This window comes from Triturus cristatus, chromosome 4_2 (assembly GCF_964204655.1).
Source record: "Triturus cristatus chromosome 4_2, aTriCri1.1, whole genome shotgun sequence".
NCBI lineage: Eukaryota > Metazoa > Chordata > Amphibia > Caudata > Salamandridae > Triturus > Triturus cristatus.
The window spans coordinates 407,914,346-407,941,830 of NC_140586.1; the positions used below are offsets into that span (position 1 = coordinate 407,914,346).

Here is a 27,485-nt window from a genome sequence, read left to right on the forward strand (position 1 = left end):
CGTGAGCCATTTAGAAAGATGGAAACTACATTAGGCAAAAGAGAGAGAAAGGATATAATGAAGAAAGAATTCTGTAGATTAATGTACAGTCGTTTTAGTATAACGTTGTGTATTATTATATCATTGTGTATCCTTTTGGCGTGTATAAGTTGGATTATTAATGCTCTTCAGCAAAAAGTTGTCTCTCCTTCTACCTCTTCGTCTTCTTCTACTGTCTCTCCACATCTATTTCATACCCTTCCTCAACATGAACTCATTAGAAGAACCGAATATTACAACAATTAATTTGTCCAGTTATTACATCAACACCAATTAGTGATCAATACAACTGACTGTTGGGTGTGTGGACTTATGCCACATACCACAGAAAAAGGAATGCCGTATTTAGTTCTTCCGTTCTCTTATGAGGGTTCTGCTTGGGCTTATTTTGTTATCTTCTCCAATGCCCATCAAAGCAAATTCAGACGATCCGTTAGTTCATATATTGGTGGTCTGGATTTCAGTCATAGTTCATTGATAAAGGGAATGGTAACTATGGCTAAAATCATAGAAAATAGTAAGATTTCCGTTGACGAAAGAAAAGCGTACACTAACTGAAACGTCACCCATTATGTCACTAGCCTTAGTGATAAGGTTAAACAAGTAAAATCTCCACCGATTTGGACTATTCCTCATCAGGGAAATTTCTGTCTGCAAATAAATGGTCAGTCTATTGACACTGTACAAAAAGACAACTGTTCCCACACATACATCTACTCCTCTCAGAACTCGCCGCCTCTAGTACCATCTCAAGGCACGTATTTTATTTGCCACGATAGGGCTTACACGTGGTTGCCTACTGGTTTTTCTGGTACCTGTTATATAGCTTTCCTTCTTCCCCCTACATACACCGCTTCTGCAAATCATCATCGAAACAGATATGGCAGAGGGATTATTGACTCTAAAGACACAGCAGGACAAGAGGGAGGAGATTTCCTCAAAGGATTTCTTCCTTTTTGGGGTCCAATGGCCAACAGCAGAAATATAAGGCAACTGGTTTGTGTCGTAGAAACCACTATAGACATCACTGTAGGAGCCTTAAGTAATATCACGGCAGAACTACAGGCGGATCGTCTTATGACTTTACAAAACCGAATTGCCTTAGACTTTGTTCTTGCGGATCGTGGTGGAGTGTGCAAATTGATCGGGTCAAGTTGCTGTATTTTCATACCTAATGACGCTCCAACAGTATACCAAGCTATCTCTATGTTACATATAATCTCTGAGTCGATTCATCAGGACAAAGGAGATTGGTCATTATTGGAGTGGTTTTGGGGACTACTGTCCAAATGGGGTTGGAAGGTATTGACATTCCTTGGAGTAGTTTTGACCATCATTTTCTCTTGCTGCCTTTGCATGCACTGTGGTCCCGCCGTCTGCGACCTTTGTGCTACTATGTGCATCCCTAAACCCAAACCACAAGTAACAGAGAATATTAGAATGATGCTACAGCAACAGCTCGATGACCTCATGGCCATCGACATTGACTGAGATTAACGTGAGTCTATGTATCTTGCCTGAGTTCTGGCAAAAGGAGGGTCTGAGAAAATTCGATTTTCGATCGTGATCGAATCGACCCGCCATTTTGTGCTCCGCCGCCATTTTGTGTTGCCCTCACTCAGGCAGCACGGCGAGCAAAGTCTTTTCTGTTTTTCCTGCAGCTTCGTATCAAAATAAGCCTTCTGCCTCTATTTACAAAGCTGGTGTTAGCACTGGCCGAGTACACTAATCCCCGTCTGGTTTTTCTAATCCCTGTCTCAACTATCTGTTGGTTCACACTACTCTCTTCTGACTTTATCTTATCGTCTGGCCTTCGCTGTCTTCTGCTCGTATTCTCTCGTTTCACAACTGTCCTCCAAAACACACACACGTATCTCGTCACCTGCGAGTCGGTCACAAACCTGTTAATGAATTAGTTCTTGGGGAGGGGTGACAAACACAGTTGGAGGAGAGGCCTCTTCGAGTTACTTGATACTTTGTTTTCAAACCTTTCCTATTGGTTCTGTTCTGTTTTCCAACCTTTCTTATTGGCTCTTTTTATATGTTTTAGGTGTGCCTTTGATTAATGTATATTTCACGTATGTTCTATATAAGGTTGTGCGCCACGGAGTGAAGTGGCAGTCTCCTGAGAACATACCGTGTGTACTTCTAGGACAACTGTACTAGCTGCAGCTAATAAAATCTGATCTTTTATGCCGACGGAGTGTCCCCGTGTCTCTGTTAGCTGAAGCAGGAGAACCCAGGAGATTAAGGCGTACCCTGCGCCGCCAGACCCAAAAGGTTCAGGTTCTTCAGACTGGTTATGGAGACTTGAGGGGCAGGGCCAGACTGGGAACCGTAACTAGCCCTGGAAAACACTTCGGCAGCCGGCCCCCGGGGTGCGGCAGCCAGCCCCCGGGGTGCGGCGGCCAGCCCCCAGGGTGCGGCCGAGCTGTTTGCCAGGGCCGGTTTCAGCAGATTTTGATTCTGAGGGGTTGATATTGCAGGCCCCTGGTAACATAAACGGCCCCCACCCTGGCAGCCCACCGGCGAAACACCCGGTGCCCACTAGGGCCAGTCCAGCCCTATTGAGGGGCACTATTAAATGATGTTAGTGAGGGAATCTGTGACAGCGGTGGTCATTGGGGGGGTGCCAACAAACATTGTCGCACAGGGCGCCACCAGTGCTAAAGTCGGCCCTGGGTGTGCTCTATAAACGGCAACTATATTAATATAATTCTACATAACTACTTGAGTGCCCATGGCGCAGTTTTTGAACAAAGAACTGTTTTCTTTGACCCTGTAACTGAAAGGATAAAACTTCTGCTTTCCTCTGATTTGGTTTTAACAGCAAGAGTGATTTATGGGCCTTTCTTTCTGTTACTTCCCTGATTAGGGGATCTGCTTTGCAAGCAAAAATATTCTCTGAGATGCACATGAACTCTCACAATGTTGTCTTAAATGCTGCACATGGGAAGATCGGGGTTCAATGAAGTATGTGCGGACACTGATGAAAATCCAGACAGATGTGGACTTCTCGGGCGGAGCATCCCGCCCTATGCAGAAACGCTGTGTAGTTCTTGTTGCCCTGGTGTGCCTAGAGTGCCCCAGGAGGCAGCCAGTCCATGAGTGGTTCTTTTCTGCCTCCTGTGTATTGAGGAAAGTGTGAGCTTGACCAGGGGCTCCAGGCTGCTCCCTGTCCCCCGCGAAGAATGCGGATTGTGTTGCCACTGGGCGTTCTTAGAAGGGCTTTAGAGTAGGACTTTATTTATTTCAGAATGGGCGTAACACAGGCCCCTGCAGCCCCTTCAGAGAGGAGGGAAGGTAGATCTGGACACCTAGAGTCGGCGATTTTCCTTATTGTTGTACCGGCCGGGATATTAAAATACCGGTGGCCCAGCAGAAAACTACCCAGGTCGCAACCCTACTCACACATAATCAATTGCTTTGGCCTGAATGGTTAACTCCTGAAGGTTGTCCCCAGGGTCAGACTGGGACAAAAAAATAGTCCAGAGCAACGAAATAAAAGTGGTTTTGAATGTAAGTCCTACTCTAAAACCCTTCTAAGCACGCCCAGTGGTTTTGGGAGGGTGAGACTTATACTGCCAGGCGCATGTGCTGTGACTGCACCGGTTTACTTTCGCTTTCAGAATAGTTCTAGATCTCTTCGGAAATTCAGCCTCACGATTTGCGCTGTTTAAACCCAGGTTGTTTACTTCTCTGTGCAGCACAAGGCACTGTTGGACGGACATTGCTCGTACCTTCCTGGCTCGGCCGGTACAGAGCTGTGCTCTGGCACGGCTGACAGAGCCCTGCCTTCTCCACCGGATCAGCTGTTTGATGCTGCTGCAGCGCCAGGACCTCTCATCCGGTCCTGCGCACACAACGTCTTACATCGCGCTGGAAGGCAGCCGCCAGGATCGCTCTCTGGACGACTGAAGTCGCTGCCCGGGGCCATGTCAGCCGGCCCCGAGGTCCAGCGAGTTGAACCTTCCGGGGGAGCGCCCCCGTCTCCCTTTCGCCGCCACGTCCCAGCCCAGGCTCCGGGAGCCCTACCTGCCACGTTGCCTCTGTGCACTGATGCGTTGGACTTTGACGAGGACGATGACCTGGAGGTGTTCAGCAAGGTACGGGGTGAAAGGAGGGATGCTGAATCTCTCTGGGGATGCTAACGTCCGAGGTTGTGCTCGGGTGGCGGTTTGCCTTGTCTCCCGAGTCCCGCCCGTCTAAAGCTTCTCGGCGCTTCGCTAGGGGCAGCCTGGAAAGGGTTGCACTGGAATTCGGGGAGTCCCCTGGAGCAGCGAGTGCACACAAACACCAGCCTCCTCCCTGTAGGGGAGCATCGCACCAGGGCTTGGTCATGCTGTCTGGGAATGGATAGACACTTTACAGCAGTATGTGGAAAATATCTCATGTCCTCAGATAGTGTGATAAGTGTTAGTCCTTTAAAATAGTAAATTCGACCACTCGCACTATATTGCAGATTTATATAGCGCGAACTCGACCCGAAGGTATTGGAGCGCTTTACATGAGCACCGGTTACGTCACACTTTCAGGCACGGGGAGATTAAGTGATTTGCCCAGAATCACATCGACGCGACCCTGTGGCTCGAACCCTGGTTTCCAGCACCAAAATCGGCAGTCTAGCCAACGGACCACATCCTCTCCACCACCCTTTACTTTACATGGAAATAAAGAAGTGCTGGTGAGCACTATCGGAATACCTGTTTGCTACTAAAAAAGTGCCAGTACCGTCCCATTATCTCCGCCCTCACACTGATCCCATATGCTATGTCTAGTACTTTCATGTGTGATTTGGGAGACGCGCAGTTGTTATCTATGGACAATGGAGACCTCTATTAATGAGGGTAAAAAAATCAGAAACTCCTAATAATTAATTCAGGCCTTGCCTTTCTGTGAGCCGAATTAATAGGATGGGTCATTGGGCTAGCAGAGTACACGCAATCTCGGAGCCTCTCAAGTAGAACTTTGCCTCCTAGCTCCCTAAATTGGTAAAGTAGCTCAGCGGGTTTCGTCGGAATGTCTCAAAGGTGCAAAAGTCATTAAAACCACGTGTTACCAACTACTCTGTGGTCATACATATTAAGTACACAGTGCTGGCCAATGGTAAAATACGGGATCCGGGTGCTAGGATAGTCAAGGGTGTAAGTGGCAGTGGCGGCTCCTCCGTTGGTGCGTGGGGGCGTCGCCTCACTGCTTTCTCGCAGTGGGAGAAGGCAGAAACATAAAATGGTAAAACTACCATTTTATGCTTCTGTTTCTCGCACCGCGAGAAAGCAGAAGTGCCTGGTTGGGGGTGGAAGGTCCTGCTTGAGGGCAGGGGGGAGTGGCTTGCCCACTGTTGTGGGTACTGACTGTGTGGTCGGCCCCAGGGCCGACTAACCCAGTCATGCGCACTCTCCCTTATTTCACTATGTAGGTCCCATGCATCCTACATAGAGAAAATGGCCCGGCTGGGGCGCTCTCCGCTGCGCCTCACCAATCACAACGCTGCCATTGCAGCTTTGTGATGGCGGAGGGGAAGGAGGCTGCCTGTGGGTGGCTGCTTCCTACTGAGGAGTCGGAGAGCAGTAAAAAAAAGAGCGAAACGGGACAAGGCCAGGAGCTCCTGCGACCTAGAGAAGGTTAGTTTTATATTTTAATATAATTAAACGCCTCCCCCCCTGCGCCTGCTCTACACATTAAATGTATGGCTGCATGCCTGCTCCTCACACCGGTGCGCCTTTGCTGTGCCTACAAAACTCGTTCTTAGAACGTGGGCTGGTTCTCCCCCTGGACTGCGGCCAGGCAGAAGCCTTTGCTGTGTAACTTATATGTATGTATTTGTTTTACCAGATTGCATAACTCACCATACCATTTATGATAAAACCTCCCCTGACCTGAATGACGCTGCTCCATGTATTTACGGTCAGGCATATTCCAGAAGGGCGTCTTCTCTTTCGAGCACCGCTTTTATCCTAGCTTCATGTCCACAGCAACATCCTCTTTAAGTCTTGGTAGTGTCATTGCCGACGAGGACAGCCGCCTGCAACTTTAAGGCACTTTGCATTTTAATTCACTTGGACCAATTCCTGATGACATTAATAATTCAACTATCTACAAATTGTTATGGAACTCTGTGTTTGGCACGATATGGCCCGGATGTGTTTGTGACAAGAAATTAATTCTGCTTGCGCAGTCCAATAATACGCCATGATATTTATGATTCAAATGAGTACATTAGCATGGATGAATTGATGCTAATACTAATGACTCTGTGGGAAAACGAATACGCTAAATTGTCATTTTGCAGTTTCCAAAGCATTTGTGGGGGTAAGCAATGACGTGCTGTGCGGTAATAACATGTGCTGAGGTTCCCTGTGCTTAAAGGTATTCTGCAGCGCCTTGCGGTTCACAGCACCCTCTGAGAATAGGATAATTCCAATGTGATGTTTTAGATAGCACATCTTCCTCCAGCCTTTGCCCCCACACCAAGTTCTGCCACCGTGTACAGCAGATGGGCTTCAGGAGTGGGACAGACCATTGTCAATCTTGGGGGAGGGGCTGCATAGCTGTGGATGTGATGTGGCAAGATGGATGAACAGCGTCGAGGGCATGGGCTGTAAAGTGAATGATTTAAGGTTCAAGTGTGTGGGAGGGTCATTAAGTCGTATAGCTATAAGGTTTACTCGTGATGTATACTACTGCCAAGTTCCACCTCATGCCAATTACGTTGTACAGTATTGTTTGGTATGCACCATTTGTTTATTGCCTCCTACCCATGACCAAACTAAAACGAGAAAATCTTCAGTTTACTCTCCTTAAACTTACCCTGCAAGAAAGCCTAAACACATTTGTAATATGAATTGGGAGGGAAAGAGTGAAGACATTATTAGCTAGGAGTGTTAAGACACGTGCTGCAGAGATCTTTGTGTAACAGGAAGGTTTGATGGAATTATAAAAGTGGTAAGACTACTCTGGTAGGTAATGCAGTTCTGGGAGAGGTGTGTTCTGTCCAGCAACAGTTTTGGCTCATAAAGTAGCATAGAGGGGTAATTTGTCTGCATGCAAAGCACGTTGTGTAACATGCAGATCACAGATTTGTATTTTATGTAGATGGGTTAAGTGGTCTACTACTTTTGATGCAGACAATTTTGTTAATTCCAGCTCAAAAGTTGCAATCCTTCTAATATAGCACAATTATCTATTTACTGGCATCAAGGAGCTTGCAAACTATATGTCATGTGTATGTGTGGAGAAACAAGAGAAACCTACATCATTATCATATGAAATCTCTTTATTGATGTCATAACTTCACTTTCACAATTCTTTATGAACCTTCTTGCTTTCTCACATTTGCTTGAAAATGCATCATTTGCCCACTCTTTTTTTTCAAAATTTTCTCGGAGGGAGAACCCCCCCCCCCCCCGCCCGAACCCTACGTAGGTTGTTCGGGCTTGCTCCCTCGCTGCAGTACAGTACAATACTTATTTTATCACCTACCTCTTTTAAATCTCACCAGCCACCACTGGTAAGTGCTAACATAATGTATTGATATGTTGATCTCTGAAGTAACTATTTAAAATGGTGTACATTTTGACACCCTTTTAGTTCAAGTTGAACTAGCCAGCGACCTTGCAGTGCCGAAATCAGGAGTGTTGTAGCTAGAGTGTAGTCACACTCAAAGCGTAGACTGTGGTAACATTAAGAAAAAATATGTGGACAAAACTAGCACCAGATACATTTTTAGGTCTCGCCCGAGCCAGCGCATTCGACGCTCTGGCGAGACATTTAGTGTGTGGGCTTTAAAAAGCCGACCACAGCTTTTTGGGTGGCATAGAGCATGCGGTTACGCGCACAGCTACGAGCAGAGCCACCATCTGGCTTTCCTCTCGCTCTCCCAAGCGCGTGCGCCTCGCTCCGCCTCTGTCTTGCTCGTGCTTCAATGTCCCTCTCCCTCTACAGAATGCGTCTCGCTGCCGGGGGTCTTGTTTTATTTAGCTTGGCCTCCTCACTTAACCTCTCAATCTCCCTGTGCCGTTCCCCACACCACCTAACCCCTCCACAACAATGCATGCCCGCCCCGTCAACCCTCCGATGACGCTGCTTGTTTGTGTTGTGCTTATGTCCAAAAACAAGGTGTTGGTGCGCTGTGTGCGAGGGTCCACTTATCTGCTAGTCACGGGGCACCTAAACCTCATTAGACGCTCATTCTGACCGCACCAGCTCACCGTGATCTCGAGGCACTGCCAGATCTCCATTCCTGAGGACTGCAGGAGCAGAGAATTGAACTGTCCCAAACTCCCCAGCAAATCCGTCCTTGCCTCGTTTGATCCCTTTCTTTATGTGCACAAGGCGCATTGCCAGTAATTCTGTCGAGGCTCCCGGTGGAATTTAAGGTGACGTGTTCTCGGAGGCTCGACAAACCAGCGGCTTGCATTCCCCAGCAGAAGAAGGGGGTCCGCATACCAGTGAGAGCTCCTCACGGCCCACCAGGTCTGGCCTATTCAAACGCATCTGCCTTGCAGTGCCAGCTCACGGGTGCCAGTTCCTACCACTATGTCCAGTGCCAGCTTCTCATGCTGTACACTTTAGTGCCTGATTGTATTGCTTCTACCACTGGCCATTTCTCACACGGCACCAGCTTCTACCACTGCCATACAGTGCCAGCTTTTCAGAGTGCCAGTGTCAGTGAGAACTTATCACTCCATTCACCACTGCCCAATCCAGTCGGTGCCACTTCCTCTAAAGGGGCCTTCCGTGATGTGTCCTCAGACTGCGTCAGCTTCTGTCACTACCAGAGTACCACACTGCTCACCAGCTCCTCCCCTTGCCCACCAGTGCCAGTTTATGACCCTGCTTGTCGGTGCAAACTTTTACATTCCCCCCTCTGCCCAGTTCTCACATTTCCTGCAGCCTCCAACGTTTCCCACTTGTGCCGGTTTCAACAAGGCTACATGTAACACAGGAGGCATGCAAATCCTCCGTAATGACAGTAAATTCAACACGGACTGGCAGAATAAATGAATAAACAGCAATCTAACACAGTCTGAGCATGCCCGCCTCTCACCTAGCAACTTTCACACCTGTATATGCGTCTCAAGACACAATAAGTGCGTCACTCTGGTCACTCATGCAGGACACCAAGGCCCTTAACACATGGGTCCCAACCATGCACCCCCCCCCCCCATGGAGTAGCCCGCTACTCGTCACAAGCTATGAAGCTACAGGAATGCAGTTTTACTACAATACCCCATAACGTTGCCACCACCTCTTCTCGCTGCATTACAGTGTGCCTCACATCTGGCCAGAGGTGCATAGAGGATTTTAGATTGCCTGACTTCTCGGAAACAAATGATCAGTTTTGCGCCAGTTTTGATGGTGGGTTGTATAAAACAGAAAGGGAGAGGAGGTATGTGTGGACATTCAGACTGCCAGTGTCACTATGCAGCACTCTAACCTCAACCCTCTTTTGAGACAGGTTGCTGAGTGCTGGCAGTGTGTTTCGCAGGTACAGTACACTTGTACCCACAGGGGAGGTCTACCAATGCCCATGTAAAAGCTACCTGAGATCCTGCAAGCCAGACTTTCCACCACCACAAAGACTGCATGAAGAGAACGAGTACTATTTGTTTTAGTGACTGAACCCTTTTTTGATATTTGTGATAGTTCATGATTGAGGGTATGTGCCCATATTGCCGTAACATGACTGTCCCCAATCTCATCCCAGAAGCTCCTTCTTTCGTTTCCCTTTGTGGTTGAGGCTGGGGAGGATACACATCGAGCACTGCAAGAAGACCTGAATGTGAATAAACTTGCAGCCCAATTCAGGTTCCCAGCCTCAGCCAAGAGGGAAAGTCTGAAACTGAGTCCTCTTCCATGATACAATAATAGCTAAAGGTTTCAACACTGTAAACTCCCCGATTGGAGCTTCCCCCTGGGGCAGCTCTTGCAAGACCTGTATCAGCAATGACACTGCATACCTAGTACTCGAAAGAACCCTGCTGACTTCACTGTGGAGGTCCTGTCGTGCTTGCTGGATATCGATCTGTTTGCTCAAGGTCTGTGTGAGGATGGTACCAAGCAAAGGGATTTGTTCGTGTCCGTAGAACTCTGCCTCCCTGAGGGTGGCACCTATGAAGACCACATCCAGCAGAAACAAGAATTGGCATAGCCAATAGGTCTCGCCTTTGGGACCTTATAAGTGTTTAGTTATCCAGCACAATATCCTTGGTGCAACAACATCAAGTGTTGCATGGCTAAACACTTACAAGGTCCCAAAGGCGAGACCTATTGGCTATGCCAATGCTTGTTAAGACATGGGCAACTGCTCAGGGCCATTTTCCAAGTGGCCTCTGGGAAAGCGAACTTTTACTCTTTTACTCTTTCATAATTGTAATTCTCTGTCTCGTCCTTTAACATGTACATCAATAATGTTTTTACATCATTTATGGGGCTTGAATTAGCAGAAGATGCATATTAAAATTCAAAGTTATTGAGATCTATTTCTTGGCCTACCCTCCAAAGTCCTTAAGATGACACTGCATAACCCTGACATCTACCCCAAATCTTTCTATGATGATATCCCTGAGACTTGGAGACAGACCCACAGCTGTCAAATGTTCCTGGGTCATGGGTGACAGACACCAAGAGAACTGGGGGTTTGTGAGTCCATACATGCACCGTTCGAAGAGAAACTGTGATCCCGAAATGCACTGAGTGAGCTGTCTGGTTGGAGGTGAGACTCTGAGCATGGGCTGCGTTTGCAGCTATGCAACCCTTAGGGGGCGATTCACAGTGGGCCTCCGCACTTGTAGTGGAAGCTGGGGGGGGGGGGGGGGGGATGCACACTCCTGACTGGGCCTCCTCAGTGAGTAACTGAAGTCCGGAGGTCCCCTCACGAGTACCTGTCCCCCTGCACGAGCCCTTTGTGTATCAGGCTGTTTGGCTTTTTTGTTTCCTCTTTAAAATAGGCTCGGCAAACGGGTGAAACTTTGTAGCCATTTCCCGCTTCTGTGCATAGTTTCGGAGTGTACGAAGGTAACAGATCTTTAGCATGTTGGCAGGCACACAGATTAAAAAGTCTCCCTTCTTAAAGTGTTTTTTATTTTGGTGACCTTTGTATGTACGAAGTTGCATCTTGGAGAGCACGACCGGAACCACTGTTTTTATCACAGGCCCATAGCTCTTTTTCTCAGTTCCAAAGGTCGTTATTGTACGAACGTCTGCAAATGATTCAGCTGTCTGCAGCAGTTTCACAGGCGCTCCGACACTGTTACAAGCTCCGAAGTGCCCCTTTTCACGCCCACACCTAGTGCTGTGCTGCTGTTACAGCCACCAGCAGCGTGAGCGGTGTAACCGCACGTTTCCCATCACAGGTTTGCCTCACAGCTGCCAGTATACGAAGCTCTCAGACGTATGCGCGAGCCGCGCATGCCATGGACCCAGTTGGCAGCGTTGCACTGACACTCCCGTCTGTTTTGCTGTTTAAACTGTGACATACTCCAGCCACGACAGGTTTGCACTCAGACTTCGTACCTTGATAGCAGTCGCTTTGTGGTTGCAAACACTTGTGTATGTAAAGCAGTATGCCCAGGGTCTGTGCTCGGAATAACTACAGCCACGTCACAGGCATCATCAACTCCTGAATACTCGCAGTATGCCAAGAATAACCTCCATTATACATAGCCGTTATTATGCAAACCAGAGATGGCCACAACGTTGAACACAACAATATACCAATGTTTATTTACCAAAGACAGCATTGTACCAATTATGACTGCCACATGCCTACGATGCCACTAACAGCCCCATTATGACATACCTGGCCTCCATCATGCCAAAGATAGCACTTAAGGGTACCAGATGTACTTTAGTTAAAGTAATATGGCCAGTAAAAGCGAAAGACAAAAGTAACTCATTTTTGTAGCGCTGTTACTTGTTTATTATTATTTAAAAAAAATTAGATCACATTTCACTTTCAAAGCACGCACACTTTATAGTATAAAAGCACAGTATCAATAATAACTTAATTTACAGGATTTATTGAACTTCACCATTCAGGTAATTAATCCTGGTGCTTTAAATACAGTTTCCAAATTGCGCTGGCGCAAGCTTTATATTCCTACATCCTTCCAGCCTCCTGTCGTTTTTCGATGATGTGTTTCTAAAGTCTTCCTCTGAGCACGTATATGTTCCAGCAGACCCATTTGCTTCCTTCAGATTCCCAACCAGATGGTGCAGTCATCGAGACATACACTTTATGAACCTCAGATTGGCTTTTACTGCAGCGGGAAGGCAGTCCGAGTCCAAGAAGGGCTAAGTGCGTGCGTGGCGTGCCAGAGCTGTACTCTAAGGTCGATTATGACTTCATTTTAAAGTGAGTTCTGCAGTGATTCGTGAAGGGAAGCTTGCAAGCGAGATCAGATATGCATGTAAATTCTTTTAAATTGTTTGCACATAAAGTTCTCTTCAATAAACATACATTTTAAGAGTCCGGAAAATGGATTGCAAATGAGGTAATACATCATCACAACGGGGAATAATCGTATTATTTAAGGCCTACAGATCTTCTGCCTTTTGTTCTCTCTTGATGGTAGTTTCTTCTTCTGTCAGCCTGTGTTCCTCTTTGTATGATCAGTGTATATTCACGTGTTCTCAGAAACAAGGGAAACCCAAGGGTATTTAAGGGACCATGGGTATCGTTATTTTAAGGAACAGGGGTCCCTTACTATAAAATCCCTTAAATCATATTACATAGAGTACAATGAAATTCATGTTAATTGTCCGAATGGAATAGCAAATGTTTTTATTTATTAAAACGTATAGCATAATAATGAAGTAGGAAACATAACAGAAAAAAGGTCAACAACCTCTAGGACATTTTACATGTGACTATAATGAAGAGAAGTAAGACATGTCAAATATTGCAGAACGTTTCAATGCTCACATATCTAATCATATATCAATGTTAGGAGTCATGATGGTGTTTGTCGATGATGTTTCAATCCCATTACAGAGTATTGGGACCATCATCAGGGCATAAGGAATTAAGGCTAAAACGCAAAATGCTGAGATTAAACAATTGTAGTGGAAGAATGTAAAGCCAGTTCGGGAGCCGTAGCAGTCCCAAAGCGGCACAATAAGATCTGAATGTGTAAAAAATGGAGCCGATATTGGAACCAGGTTGAAGTGGCTGAGACACGGTGGGCTGGCCTGCCTACCAGTGTGTGAGTTGTGTACTGGCCGCGAACACCAATTAATTCCTGTATTTGTAGGAGGTCTTGGAAAAATTTTCCCTTTTGTATTTAAGACCTTCATGTATTCTGCCTTTTGTCATCTCTGATGGTAGTTTCTACTCCTGTCAGCCTGTGTACCTCTTTGTATGATCAGTGTTCATTCATGGTAAATTGAATATACATGTGTCTGTATAACTACATGAACACTTGTCTTCTGGAAATCAGGGTGTTAAAGGAATCCTTACTTTGCTAAACGATGAAAGGATGTAAGGTCCTTTGTATACTTCAGATGTCATTAGATTCAGGAACGTGCTAGATGAAGGGAATACTGTGTGACTCCTGGGCTCCTGCTTAGCAGAGGGGCATGCTATTTTGTCATAGCCAATGATCATTGAGGAGTTAGAAGCAGGTACTAAAATAAGCACATGGTTTTCAGTGACTGACGGGCGAGAACCACTGTTGGACTTGGCCCTTTTTACAGGGTCATCCCAGAACTCTTTGCCTTCCTCCTGTATTTTTTCTGACCTGTTGTTATTGGTTTTATGACTCTGGGCGCTTTATCACTGCTGACCGGTTCTAAAGTGCATGTGTTCTCTCTTGTAAACTTGGTAAGATGGCTCTACACCTGTTTGGCATATTTAAGTTACCTTTAATACCCATGTACAGTGGTATCCTATATACCCATGGCCTGTAAATTAAATGCTACTGGTGGGCTTGCAGCCCTGCTTGCACCACCGACAGAGGTAGCCTTTCAAACATGTCTCAGGCCTCTGCTAGGGTCTGCAAGCGCAGACTACTGCTGCCGTGAATTGGTTTATAAAGTGGTTGCCATGTCTGCAACTCCCCTTTTACTACATATCAGTCACCCCTAAGGTAGGCCCTAGCTAGCCCTATGGGCAGGGTGCGGTGTAGGTAAAAGGTAGGACATGTGCCTTTATCTGTGTGGCATGTCCTGGTAGTGACAAACAGCCTATTTGGTTTCTTACTGCTGTGAGGCTGCCCTCTCATAGGTTTGCATTGGAGATTCCCTGATATGTGCTTCAGTGGTAATTCCTGATATGAGAGGGGTAGCATGACCGTGTTTAGTATGTTTGAAATAGTAGTGATAAATCCTGCTTATTGGTGAAAGCGTATTTATTGTTACTATTTTAGAAATGGCACTTTTAGAAGTGGGCATTTCTGTGTGCTGATATGTCTTTGTGCCCTGCCTGGTTGTGTATTGACTGTCTGGTTCTGACTGACAAGGGAAAGGGGATGTGCATTTACTCCAGCCAGTCGCAAGCGGGGTTGAGGTGTGTCCTAACTTTCCTGGGTGACTCAGCGCTAGGCTGAATAGACCTTGGTTGAATTTAGAGTAGCGGGAGGAGTTGTCCCTTGCACCTCAATAGGCCTGGTCTGCATTTGGAGTGATGGTGAGGAGTTGCACCTGAATAGAGCTGTGTCTGCCTTCTACAATGCTGGCTCCGCCTCCCCTGTGGTGTGTCTGGTGCCAAGGCTTACACTGTGAATGGGGAGTGTTGTGCCTTTGTAAATGTATTTTAAAGTGCCCCCAGAACAAAGAAATTTGGACTATAAGTAAAGGGATTATGACCCCATGAAAAGGAGAGAAGGCACTGCGTGGAATGTATCCAGAGGACTGCTGTGTAACTGGAGGAACCGCCATTTAGGACTATCTGTTTGTGAGACTGACCTGCTGCCTGCTAGGTGGCTTAAGGGACTGCCACTCTGCTGGGTGACCCAGGGTGCTGGCCTACCTGTGCCCTGTTCTCTGCCCCCAGTGATCTCCCAGGGCTTTGTAGCTCGCCCTGTCTGATTAACACAGCGCGGAGTGAGCGCAGTATTTTGCCCACCCTGTTGTTGCAGAGTGCGTGTTGAAGTGAGGGGCTTTGCTTACCTGAGGGCATTCAGTCATGAAGCAGCTTGTTGGGCCTCATATTAGCCGAGAGCATGCAGAGAGCTCTCTGCTGATGGGGAGCACCTGTGGCTGACTGACAAGAAGTGCTGCAAAAGCACTATTTTACTTTCCTACATGGTATCCCACAGGGGTCTTCCCTGATCCCCACTCTATTTAATGTCTATATGAGCCCTTTGGCAGACATAGTCAGGACCGGCTCTAGGGCGGTGCAACTGGTGCCACTGCACCGATTGCTGGCTTCCTGGGAGCGCCGTGTTTGCAAGTTTGTTATGTTTTTAAAGCACCTGTTGCAGTGTTCCTCTTCTCCAGCAATTACCAGGCCTCACAAAAATGTCAAGATAACTTGTGTGATTAATTATCTTCCTGGAGAGAGATCAGCGTTTTGTATAGTTAAGGTTTTGACTTATGTGAAGTTAGTGCAGAGGGTTAATATGCCTGCTGCAAAGAACTTGTACCATGTAGATTACAGAGTACATATAATGTAAACAGATCAGCAGGTTACTGCTTTTAAAAGAGACCTCATTTTGTGACTTGCAATTTATAACTTAAAGTCCTAATATTCAATAGTGAGCTATTAACTTTCATCATAGAACTGCATACACACTGCAAAGTATACATTAGAACATTGATTAATGTTGCGTAAAGGGTTAATTTGGCTAGAAATCGATTATCATTTAAGAAACCTCCCAACTATGCTGTTTCTTTTTCGACTCTGAGTTTGATTCTCCACACCAAGCACTCTCAAACTATACTGCCTACCAGTATGGATGACATGTGACTCCTACACTTTGAGTCCTTTGGCTTATGTAACATTTCCTATACACTGGTGTACAAACGTATGATTGATTGTCTCTGTGTAACGTGAGTGTGATGCAAAGTGCTCTGATAACCTATACTGGTATGAGTAGCACTATATAACTAATTCAATGCATCTGAGAGAGAGTGGTTATGGAGACTAGGTCATTGTTCAAGGGTGCTAGTGAGAGAATCAGTGGTGGAAGTGGTCTTTCGGGGGGGCGCTGTTGGACAGGCCACATGAAGGGCTCGCTCCCTCCCCGCATGACACGGCCCAAGCCCCGGACTCCTAGGTGTTACCCACAAGAGCAACCCGCACCCCGTCTCCCGACGGAACTCCTGCCCCCGGACATCCATGTATCATGGGGCCGAACCCCTACCGGCTCCCCCGGCCGGATCAGCCGCCATCTTGGACACTGCGCCACGAGGCCGCGTGGCCTCAGCTCGACCCTAACCCTGGGCCTGGCCCGGCCCCGACAGCCCGGCACCACCATCCACCCAGGAGGTGAACGGACCACTTGGCAGGTCAATGGGAGAAAGAAGTGTCGATGGCTCTCCCCCGCCAGGTGCCGATCGCCCTCCAGCTCCCCCGGGCACTGGCTCCACCCCCTGCTGGGTGTCTGGACTCCCTCATCCCGGACCCCCCGACCTCCAAGTGCGAGGGTCCGGACATCAAAGGGCGCCAGACCTATAACTAGGGCAGCTCCAGAGCAGGAAGGCAGTTGTATCCTGGAGTCGAGAGACCCCGAGAAGAACTCAGCCTTGACGGACTACTGGCGCTGCCGTAGCCCTGCCTTGTGAATTATCGTCCTGCCTGCTGGCGCTGCCACGGCCTTCTGCATCATCCATCCTCGTCGGGACCTGCTGGTGCTGCCGCGGACCGTGTAACGACCACCTTCACCGGGACCTGCTGGCGCTGCCGCAGCCCGTCCAAGCTAGAACACCGAGCTCGAGGATTGTGAGCTACCCACCATACCATCTCAGCTACCAGATTGGTAACCAGACTGTCCCGCTACCCCCTTTTCCCAAACCAAGAGACTAGAATCGAGGGGACCCCTGAGTCCAGACCTCCTTGTACCATTTCATCGTACCTCAAGAAATCGCCTATAAAGAACGTTAAATCCTATCCTTGTGTGGTGTGTATCTGTGGGGGGGAAGTTACTCATCTGTACGATCGCTGGAGACGGCTCTCCCCGGAGACCTCTCCCCTTGTCCTCGGCCGACCCTCCCGGTCCGTCTAACAGGCGCCAACAAATACTGTCGCACAGGACGCCACCAGCGCTAAAGACAGCCCTGGACATAGTGAAGCATTTGGAGTCCAGATAGTCACCTATGCCGATGATACACAGCTTGTTGTTTCTCTCAACCATCTCATCAACGCGTATCCTGGTCTAGGCCTGTGCTTGAAGAAGGTGGCAATCTGGATGGAGCGCTCATATTTGAAATTGAATGGGGCTAAGACGGAGCTGATGCTCTTTGGCAACTCTCCTACTTTTAATGTGGGAACACTGTGGCCAATCTGCCTTGTTTCTGCTCCTATTCCCAAGGACCAGTTTAAGAACCTGGGCATTTGGCTTGACCGCAATCTTGACTTTCAGGAGCAGGCATGGAAGGTGGCAGCTAGTTGTTATGGAATCCTTAGGATGCTGCGAAAAGTCCTTCCTCTCCTTCCATTTCCAGCCAGAAGACTTGTGGTCCAGGCACTGATTCTCTCTCGGCTGGACTATGCTAATGCCCTCTACTTAAGAGCTCCACGTGATACCATTGCTAAATTACAGATTGTTCAAAACTGTGCAGCACGTATCCTCTTGAAGATTCCCAACCCCAAAAGCCTGCTCTCGCTACTCTCCACTGGCTTTTCATACAGGAGAGAATCAAGTTTAAGGCTCTGTGTATCGTACACAAGACATTAGCAGGGAAGGGACTGCCCATTAATCGATCTATTATTCTGTCTTATTGTTCGAACAGGGAGGGGCCTGTGCTCGGACAATCATTATCTGGCCACAGTCCCTAGAATAAGAAAGTCAAGAAGTGGAGACCGTCTTTTTTCCTATAATGCCTCCAGGTTATGTAATTCTCTCCCCCTCCATGTTTGCCTTGAGTCTAACCACCTGACCTTCTGGAAATTGTTTAAACCTTGCTCTTTCCCTATGTACTGCTGTCAACCCAGGAATGCCTTCGGGTAGCTACGCGCTTAATAAATGTGTTATTCAAACATTCATTCATTCAAAAACTCATCATGAGCACCTGTAACCGTGGCTCCTTCTCCCCCAGCCGGTTGTCGTAGCAACAGGGGAGCCGCAGGAGAAGCCAGCCCCACCTCCCCAGTGAGGGAGGCCCTGCACCGGAAAGGAAAGTAGAGGATCTCTGGCCTGTGGTGGCAGAGCCAGAGTCGAACTGCAGCGTGGTAGCGGCAGGAGCCCACTGAGAGCTCCAGACCTAGAACCGTCCCGGCAGCTGGAGGAAGAAGATCACAGCGGGTGGGCTATTAGATCCAGCAGGGGGGTCCAGGAAGCATCCGACTCACCCGCAGTGCGGGGCAGTCTGTTTACGGTGGCGGGACCAGTAGAAGGCCAGGTGAGGAGCCGGGCCGGCATCCCTCGACTTGCCAGGTAGATCAGCTGTCCCGGGTGGTAGTCGGCAGATACCTTGATAAACAGGGCGACGCGGGCCTCACTCGAGGGGGACCTTGTGAGGTCGCCCCACTGAGGGAGGTTGTCCGTAACTCCCCCTTTCTGACACACCTACCTGGGGGCATTGGTGTGTTTTTAGTAGCCCGAGGTAAACCTCTAAGGAGACCCCGCTCCTCAACTGGAACAAGAGGAGGGTTGGGAGCTCTGATTGGGAGCTGTAATTTCCACATTTTCCGGTGTAGGCAGGCACATGGCCCAGAAGCCTACGGAAAGGGCACCAGGTGCCCTCATAGGAGCACAGGTGCCGCTTTAACGGTTATTCTATCCTATGATAGTGTATATCCTATGATAGTGTATACACTGGTAATTCAAATTTGTTGTGCCCTGAAGCGATGTTGCATAATATGGGGATGTCCACAGTGATGGTGGATTTATAATGTGTGCACACTACTAGTACTTACTATAGTGCACTGCTGATGGTGCTTAGGCGTAATGTTTTATGCTGAGTTTGATCCTACCAGTAGTTACTGGTGATGCTAACTGTAATGTTTATGACGGTGGCCCGATTGGGCAAGTGGTTTATGTAATCCCTGTGAAATGATGACAAGTGCCTAGTGGCACAGTAATGACTGTGATCTAATGTGTTTTTATGGATAATACAATGGATATTTTATAAAACCTTGTGTGGAGTCTTTTTTTATGTTGTACCTAGTGTGTCACTGGTGTTTGTGTGTGTGTGTGTTGCGCACACACTTTACACATTGCCTCTGGGATAAGCCTGGCTGCTCTGCCAGGCTATCAAGGGGATGAGCAGGGGTTATCTTCAGTGTGCAACTCCCTTGCCCTGACTAGAGTGGTGGATTCTGCCTGGCTTAGGTGCATACCCTAGCCAACCAGAAACCCCATTTCTAACCATCATTCTTTTTTTTAAATATGTTCTTAGTGGTCTAGCAAACCACTGTGTATGCAATCCAGTTTAGTAGTGTGACTTGGTAAGGTCCAGTTGGCTCATCAATTGTGCCAGAGCTTGTCATCAAACCTTAACTGAAGCCTGTGAGCAAGGTTCTGACTCTCACCATGCAATGGTTCTGCTAGGGAAACTAGTCAAGTGTAAGAATGGTCACTGGAAAATTGATAAGCCTCTAGAAGGGAGGACAATTCAATACGTACAAGGAGCTAGAAGTTTGCTTCGTCACACATAGGCAATCAAGGTGTCCCAATGAACTAAATGTACAATGCTATAGTATGGCTCACTACTGTCATTTATGTTTCACCTTATTTGGTGTTCCTTTACTGAAAGATTTATTGGTAATGTTTAATGGAATGTATATAACCCTTTGTTAGAACTGGGGGTCTCTAGTTGGCGGAGGTAGGTACCTTTGACCAAGTAGGGACGCTTGCTTCTTGTCAGGGTAAGGAGGTACACTCCTAAATAACCCCTGCTCACCCCCTTGGTATCTTGGCACGAGCAGGCAGGCTTATCTCAGAGGCAGTGTGTAAAGCATTTGTGAACACATACAGTAATATAGTGAAAACACTACAGATGGACTCCACATGAGTTGTATAAAAATAAGTATTCTTTATATAGACTTAAACACAACACCCAAATGGCAAAAATTCACAATACAGTATTAAGAAAATGACTTTTAGATGGTAGAAATAACTTAGTTCAAAGATGATGGTAAATGTGACCTTTTGGATGCGTCACGCAAGATAAACAAAAGGTTCGCAGGGAGAACGATGCATTGGATCCTTGCTTCGGGGGAGGCGATGCGTCTGTTCCTCAGTGCCTGCGCAAAGTAGGCGATGTGTCTTTTCCTTACCGGAGAAGAGGTGATGCGATGATCTCTCGTTGCGTTCCGGTTGTGATGCAACATGATGGCACCTCGATGCGATGGGACGATCCGATGCGACAAGATGGCGCCCTTGATGCGATGATGTGAAGACGATGTGTGTATGCCTGACGGCCGTGCGGCGAACTCTGTAAGTTCTGAGCCGCGACAGGCCTGCCACACGCTTCTCTGGTGATGCGGCGGCGACCCTTGCGGTGGCGAAACGCTTCTCCGATGATGCGACACCAACAGCTGCGGATGCGACACACTTCTTCTCGTTGAGTCGTTCTTCCAGCTCCCAACAACAAGCAGGCTTCTGCAGACAGAATTCCCAGCAAGGAAATTCAGGAGGGTAGCTGGGGGTCTTCTATCCCTGAGACTTGAGCAGGAGGCCAGCACAGTTCAAGCCCTTGGAGATTCTTCTTCAAGATGAAAAAAATTCAATAAAAGTTCCTTCTACTTTCCTTGGCAATAAAGAAACCACTGCAGGCCAACCCCAGAAAATAGCTCACTGGCACAGGGTCAGTCAACTCCTTCAGCTTCTCTGGTTCTTCTCCTTGGCAAAGGTCTGTCATGATTCCCAGAAGTGATCTAAAATCTTGGGGTCTGGGCCCCAATATTTATACTAGTAAATCCTTTGTCCTCTGAAGGCAGATGGTGCCTGTACCTAGCCAAAACCAGTTCTGTAAAGCTTCCTGGCAGGAGGTGGAGACAGCATTGTTGAAGGCAGACCTGGCCCAGGTAGCTGAAAGGAAATCTCCTCCCCTTACTCTCTATTCTATGAAAGCTTGGGGCACTGAAAAGAAATCTCTGCCCCCACTCTCTATGCAGCCAAGGTCCTATTCAGCCCAGCCCTGACTCGTCAGACTGCTGGAGCCCAAGCCCTGCTGTCACTCACAAATCAGACATGCAATACACAACCTAGCAGAGGCAGGCAGGATTTTTATGCAAGAATATACCCACTGTCTAAAAGTGGTATTTTCAATCATAGAATGTTAAAAACAACATCACTAACAGATGTATTTTATCATTCTGAGTTCAGGCATACTAAATTTGTTTCTCTACTATGTTTCCTGGGTCAGTTAGGATTATAAGATGTTATAATCAAACTGCCCATTCTGGCCTATGGGGACAGGTAGCCTTACAATAGTGAAAAACGAAATTGGCTGTTATTCACTACCAGGACATGCCACACACACCAGGGCATGTTCTACCTTTCACATACAATGCACCCAGCCCTAGGGTCTACCTTAAGGGTGTCTGATATGAAGAACAGAGAAGGTTTAGGGACTGGTAAGTGGGTGCACTTACCAAGTCAGTATGGCAGTACTGGACTGCACACAGGCAATGCAATGGCAGGCCTGAGACACACTTTACAAGCTGCTTCTGTGGGTGGCACAACCAGTGCTGCAAGCCCACCAGCAGCATTTGATTTACAGGCCCTGGGCACACATGGTGCACTGTACTAGGGTCTGACAAGTAAATCAAATAAGCCAATCATGGAGTCACTAATCCATTACATCAATTTAACATAGGGAGCACTTGCACTGTGGCACTGGACAGCAGTGGTGCAGTGCCCAAAGCATCTAAACCAGCAAAACATGTCAAAAACAGAGGAGACCTCAGCAAAAAATGGAAGGGAGACTCACACCAATGTTACCAGGTCTAACACCATTATATTGCAATTTTTTGTTGGACACTTCGTGTTAGTCTTGGACTTTAGTTTGATCTGGTAATGGTGTCCACACATTTTACATCTGTCAGATAAATTCCCAATATCACCATTCAATGACAACCGTTATTGTAGGACACTGTTATATGTAGCATGCATTCCATTTACCTCCTGCAGGATGGTGGTGTATTGTGTTTGTCGGGGATCTGTGACATTTCCAACTGCTTCAGAGCTCTTTGTTTAAAAACGTGGTGAGTCAGATGTGGGTATCTAGGATCTGCTGGTCATATCTTACCATGGTGGTCAAAGGTCTGCTTCTCTAGTATATGGATGAGGTGCAATGTGATCTCCATGAGTTCAATGCTAAAGTCACATTGGTGACAAAAAAACGCAGAATAACTCCCTGTGTTGCATTTCTACACCCTGTGCTCTTACTCCATCCACTCCTCAGACAAATGATGGGCCATTGGTGTTGGATAGTGCTCTTGCAGGAGGGTGACATTTCAGGGACACTACTTCTGAGGGTCTTATGGCAGCAGAAAGTGGCTCGCTATCTTATCTCTTCCTCAACAGTATGGAGTTGTTTTGAGTTTTAGGATTTGCGGGATGGAGCTCAAAAGGGGTGGTGAACTGGAATAGTAGTGATTTTCCTCCAGGCCTTTTGTATATGGTTGGGTGAATGTATTGAAAGTTCAGCGAGGTTGATCAAGAGCAGTGGTTCACTTTGTTTGACTGGTATTCCTTGAGTCCTGTAGGATTTCTTGGACCCTCCACGCAAGACATATAGCAACATTCAGTGTTTAATTGCAGTTTTTCTTTTAGTCAGGGCCATTGATGGGTCTGCAATTTGGTCATAATTCTTGAAGCTGAAAATTAGTTGGCCAATTGACATTAGGCTTGCTGAATTGTAGAGAGGCCTATATTGGGGAGCACTGTGTAAAGTAGTCCAAAGAGAACATATTTACCGCAAACACCTGGCGTAGAGATTAGTTGATTAACATGGGATGTAAACGAAGGTGCTTTGTTGAACACTACCTCTGGATTTAATGTATTTTCAGAATGTGCTGTAGGGGATCTTAAGGTGTTTGCACATTTGATGTGGAGTTGGACATCATTGAATGAGTTGGGCATCACTGAATGAACTCTGCACCTTTTCTGTCTTAATCTTGCTAAGGGAGATCCAGTTTGTAGATATGTTTCAGAAAAGCGTGTGCTTCGTTCCTGTCATCGTAGCTGTCTGGTCAGGTTCAGATTTATCTGTTATTTGGGTTTATGTGAAACTCAATGTTCTGACTGGAGGTACTTGTTAACGGTGCACAGTAACCCTAGGTGAGGAACGGCAAGAGCAGCATCTCTTCAGGCAATTCCACCATTTTGGTTGCAAGTGTTGGGGATGACGCAACAGAGTTGAAGTTGAATTGTACACTCCATCAGTCAGCTACCTGAGCACCATCAGTGGTCCGTGGTGGTGTATCTTGTCAAAATAGGAAGAGTTAATCTCTGCGCGCTACACTTAGATCTTTAGAAGCCATCATAATTTCCTACTTATAGCCATTACAAAATGGTTAAATGTCAGTGATATACTACATATGGTAAATTGTTGCATACTGTCACGGGGCAGTGTACTCCAGCTGCATCCACTATATCCACACGTATAAATTACAGTACATTTAAAGGCGCATTTGTTTTAGGTTTAGTGGTCTACTCAAAGGGGTCCATCCAGTGAAATATTTAACCGAACATTTCAAAATCGCAGCAGAAATCACGAAACAATTCTACAATGTCTATTGTTGGTGGTTGTTAGAGATTGCGACTGGGGACAGAGAGCTGTGTGTCTTTATTTTCTCTGCCCTGGAAATTGTTCTGTGCCTTACAGACTGTGCATATATTTGTGCATTAATTGCTCAGCTGCATATCCTGTAAAATAGTATTTATGTATGTACGACATATTTTAAAACTGGACATGTTTACATTATACATGTTTAAGGTGTTTCTAGTACAACATATTACTTTTGAACAGTAGAAGCGCCTATTGCCGAGCGAGTATACCATTTTCGTATTATTTCTGGGCAGATATTGTTCTTCTTGTGGTAATCGGATGTAGCTCTCTTTAGTTGAGGCGGTGCATTTGCACCAGGTCTCTATTTGTGTAAGGTTTCCTCTGACCCCCATTGTAGCTGTTTTCTTTTTTGCCACCCTTCTGTTTGGCCAATGAACTCATTCACATTGCTTGCCTGAAGATGAATGCCCCCCGGCTGTGCCACTGAATGTAATATCACGTTTATAAATACTCTCACACACAGGCAGCAGTGGGAGGCGGAAGCAGCGTCATGGCAAGGGGTGCTTCTGTGCCAACCATCTTCTGTTACTGAAAGCAGTCATCTAAAGGCTAGTGTCCGACAACTTGCATTGTGAATGCAGTGGGGGAGGGGGGTGGTGCAACACTTAAAGCCTGGCACATCACGGCACAGAGTAGCCTTTCAGCCTATACGTTATTGTTCAAGCCTGCCACCCTGGAGCAATATTAACTCAAGCGTGCAGCAGTGAACACCGACAGGAATGTGCTTGCACAATAGTTTCTGCAGCAGCCATCTGTTCTGTGTTAAATCCCTTGCAGCGCCATGATTTCCAGGACAGCAGGTTACAGCTACGCGTGTTATATCTACACATGATTGCAAACACGTTTTGTAAACTCGCTTTAGGAGGTTCTTATGGTTCAAGGAGACATAACATGTGGTTGAAACGTGCTCCGCATTCTTAACAGTTGAGAAGGACAGAGCTGTCCTGGGAAAGCTTATAAATGTAATCCATATATTCCATTCAGGGGCGAGGGGGCAGGAAGCCCCCATTCCCCTGAAAGCCTATGAATATCTGTGAGATATGGGATGCTGCGGGGCTCCTCCTCGTATTCTGCAGAGGAGACCCACGGTTTTGTGTTATGCCACTGGTCCCATTATTGCGAAAACGAGAGAGCAATGTTCTCCTCTTGAATGAATGTTTATGTGAACACACATTCAGATCAGATCTGTTTGTATATTAAACGTAATCAGTTTTTTTTCTACAGTCTGTTCTTGGTTTGGCATATTTGACATTCCTGTTCTCTTTAATCATTGAGGACAGTCTGACCCTCTTTTGTGGGTTTTTTTTCTTCTCATTGTGTGCTGTCTCAATGGCCTTGTTCGTAATCGCAGATCATTTATTTACCAAGTATGTGCTCCCATTCTGCTGTAATCTGCGGGTGTAGTTTGTGCCACAGTGGCATAGTTTAGCCTCTGTATAAACATGTCCCAGTGATCAACCTATTTGCACGCTAACCATTAATTAACCTGCTCAGTCACTCACCTTTCAAGCACCTACTCAGACTTTGCTCGCACCATCCAGCTCCTCAATCTACTGAACCCATATCTTTCTGACCATTACTTACTTCCCAACTACCTATGTATGGGGAACAGCCATTAAAACGTGGTCATTACCATGCATGACCGTTACAACGAATCATTTACCACGAATATGCATTTGCCACGCATGCCTTTACTACAAAATCGGGTATGCGTGTTAAAGGCATGTTCGTTGTAAAGAATCCATGTTATGATAGCATGGTACACGCAGGAGCTAAGAAAAGTGGCTGCAGTAGCGGGCGGTTAGGGCTGAGGGCCAGGAAAAGGGGGCTTCGGCAGATGGTGGTTTTAGGGCTCAGGGCCAGGAAAGGGGGCTGCAGCACGTGATGATTTTAGGGCTCAGGGCCTGGAAAAGGGGCAATTTTAAGGTGCTGCAGGGCCAGGTAGGGGGGACTGTCAACGGCTTCCATGCTCAAGGGGCAGTGGAGGGCTAGCGAGTGGCCAACACGCCTAGTGGTGGAGGTTAGGGTCCACCCCTAGGGGCCAACTGGAAACCCCGTCCAGGCTTACATTATCTGGAGCATACGACTATAGTGGAAATGACGCCTGGATGCCTAGAAATCCTTTCATGGTGATTACGACCAGCCTGCGGAAAGTTTCGTCCCCAAATTCGCCTATCCGGGCCTCTGCTTGCTAGCCGAACCCTGCAACATGCCACAACATTGGAGGGTTTGTAGTGAGAAAGAGCGGGCAGGCCCACGGCAGCAGCAGCCCCTCCTCTGTTTGTGACCCCTCCTACAGATCTACGAAACGGGCACATGCACCATCCAACTGGTGCAGGTGGGTAAACACAGCTGTGACATATCACCCTTGATTGTGTGTGCTTTTGTATCTTTTTACTACATATATGTTTTTACCAACCATGCCTTTACAATGACATTTTCATAGTAAAGGCATGCATGGTAATGTCATGTGGGGAAAAAATGTTCTTTGTCAATGCATGCGCAGTAATGATGGTATGACAGCGAAGTAAAGGTATGTGTGGTAGTTGCATGCGTTTTTCTGTTATACAACCCCTTACTACTCTTCCACCATTCACCAACTAACCCATCCACAAACTAATTCTTCTACCCGATCACACATCAATCCGCTTAATTGTTCTCTCACGCATCTTGCTACTCATCCGCCATCACTCGCTGACTCTTCTGGCATCACCAGAAGGCTTGTCCAACGTTACCCTGGTTCATCTATCTACCAAGCTACTCATCCACCATCCAGCTACTTAGCTGTACAGAGAACCATCCACTTTTTTCTCTCATCCACTTACCTACTCTTACTCACAACATACCCATCCCCCTACACTTGTTCATTCATTCACACATAAACTCCTCCATCTACTCACTGGTCTGTACATTTGTCCTCACCATCCACCTACTTACCAACCATCTGCTCACTTACTCACCCATCCTTGCATCCCCTGACTTACTTAGCCATCCACTCACCGTTCATCCACTTATCCTTTAATCACCAGAAAGAGAATAATCCACCTGACTACGACCATTCACCTAGTCTTCCATCCTCCTACTTACTCATTCATCCTCCTGACTATACGTTATTTTGCCTCCCTACTCTCTTAACCATCTTATGCATCCACCATTACTTCCCCTGACTCACTCATTCCTCATCTGTCTAGCTGTCCATAAATCTGCCTATTCACCAACCTATCCAACTAATCGTATATTTGCATAAACATTGCTATCCACTAACTCATTCTGTAGTCACTTTGTCCATAATACACATACTCATACAAGCTAATCTCGCACATCAATTCCCATTCTTCTCCACTTGCACATTCATCCACCTATTTACACATTCATGCACAGCGCACCAGCTTATCCACCTTTTCATCCTTCTCCTCCTCCCCTTCCGTTAGTCCACTCACTGCCCATTGATCTAGCTACCCATCAACTTTTTACCAAATTGGGAGCGTAAAATGCACCACTCACCAATGCAACCAACTACCCATGCTTCCAACGTTTCTCTA

The 27,485-nt window shown here is 46.9% G+C and overlaps 1 protein-coding gene across 2 annotated transcripts in view; it reads left to right on the top strand.

The window, feature by feature from the left end:
• The first annotated feature begins 3,649 nt into the window (after positions 1-3,649).
• Positions 3,650-27,485, top strand: part of SNX7 (sorting nexin 7) — a 221,767-nt gene continuing 197,931 nt past the window's right edge. Inside the window, exon 1 of one of the 2 annotated variants that reach the window (XM_085601857.1) lies at positions 3,650-4,145. In XM_085601857.1, the coding sequence (XP_085457983.1) occupies positions 3,975-4,145 (171 nt within the window). In that variant the 5' untranslated portion in view covers positions 3,650-3,974. Of the gene's footprint in view, positions 4,146-5,527; positions 5,664-27,485 lie in introns of those variants that run through there. The other variant, XM_085601858.1, reaches the window with a different exon arrangement.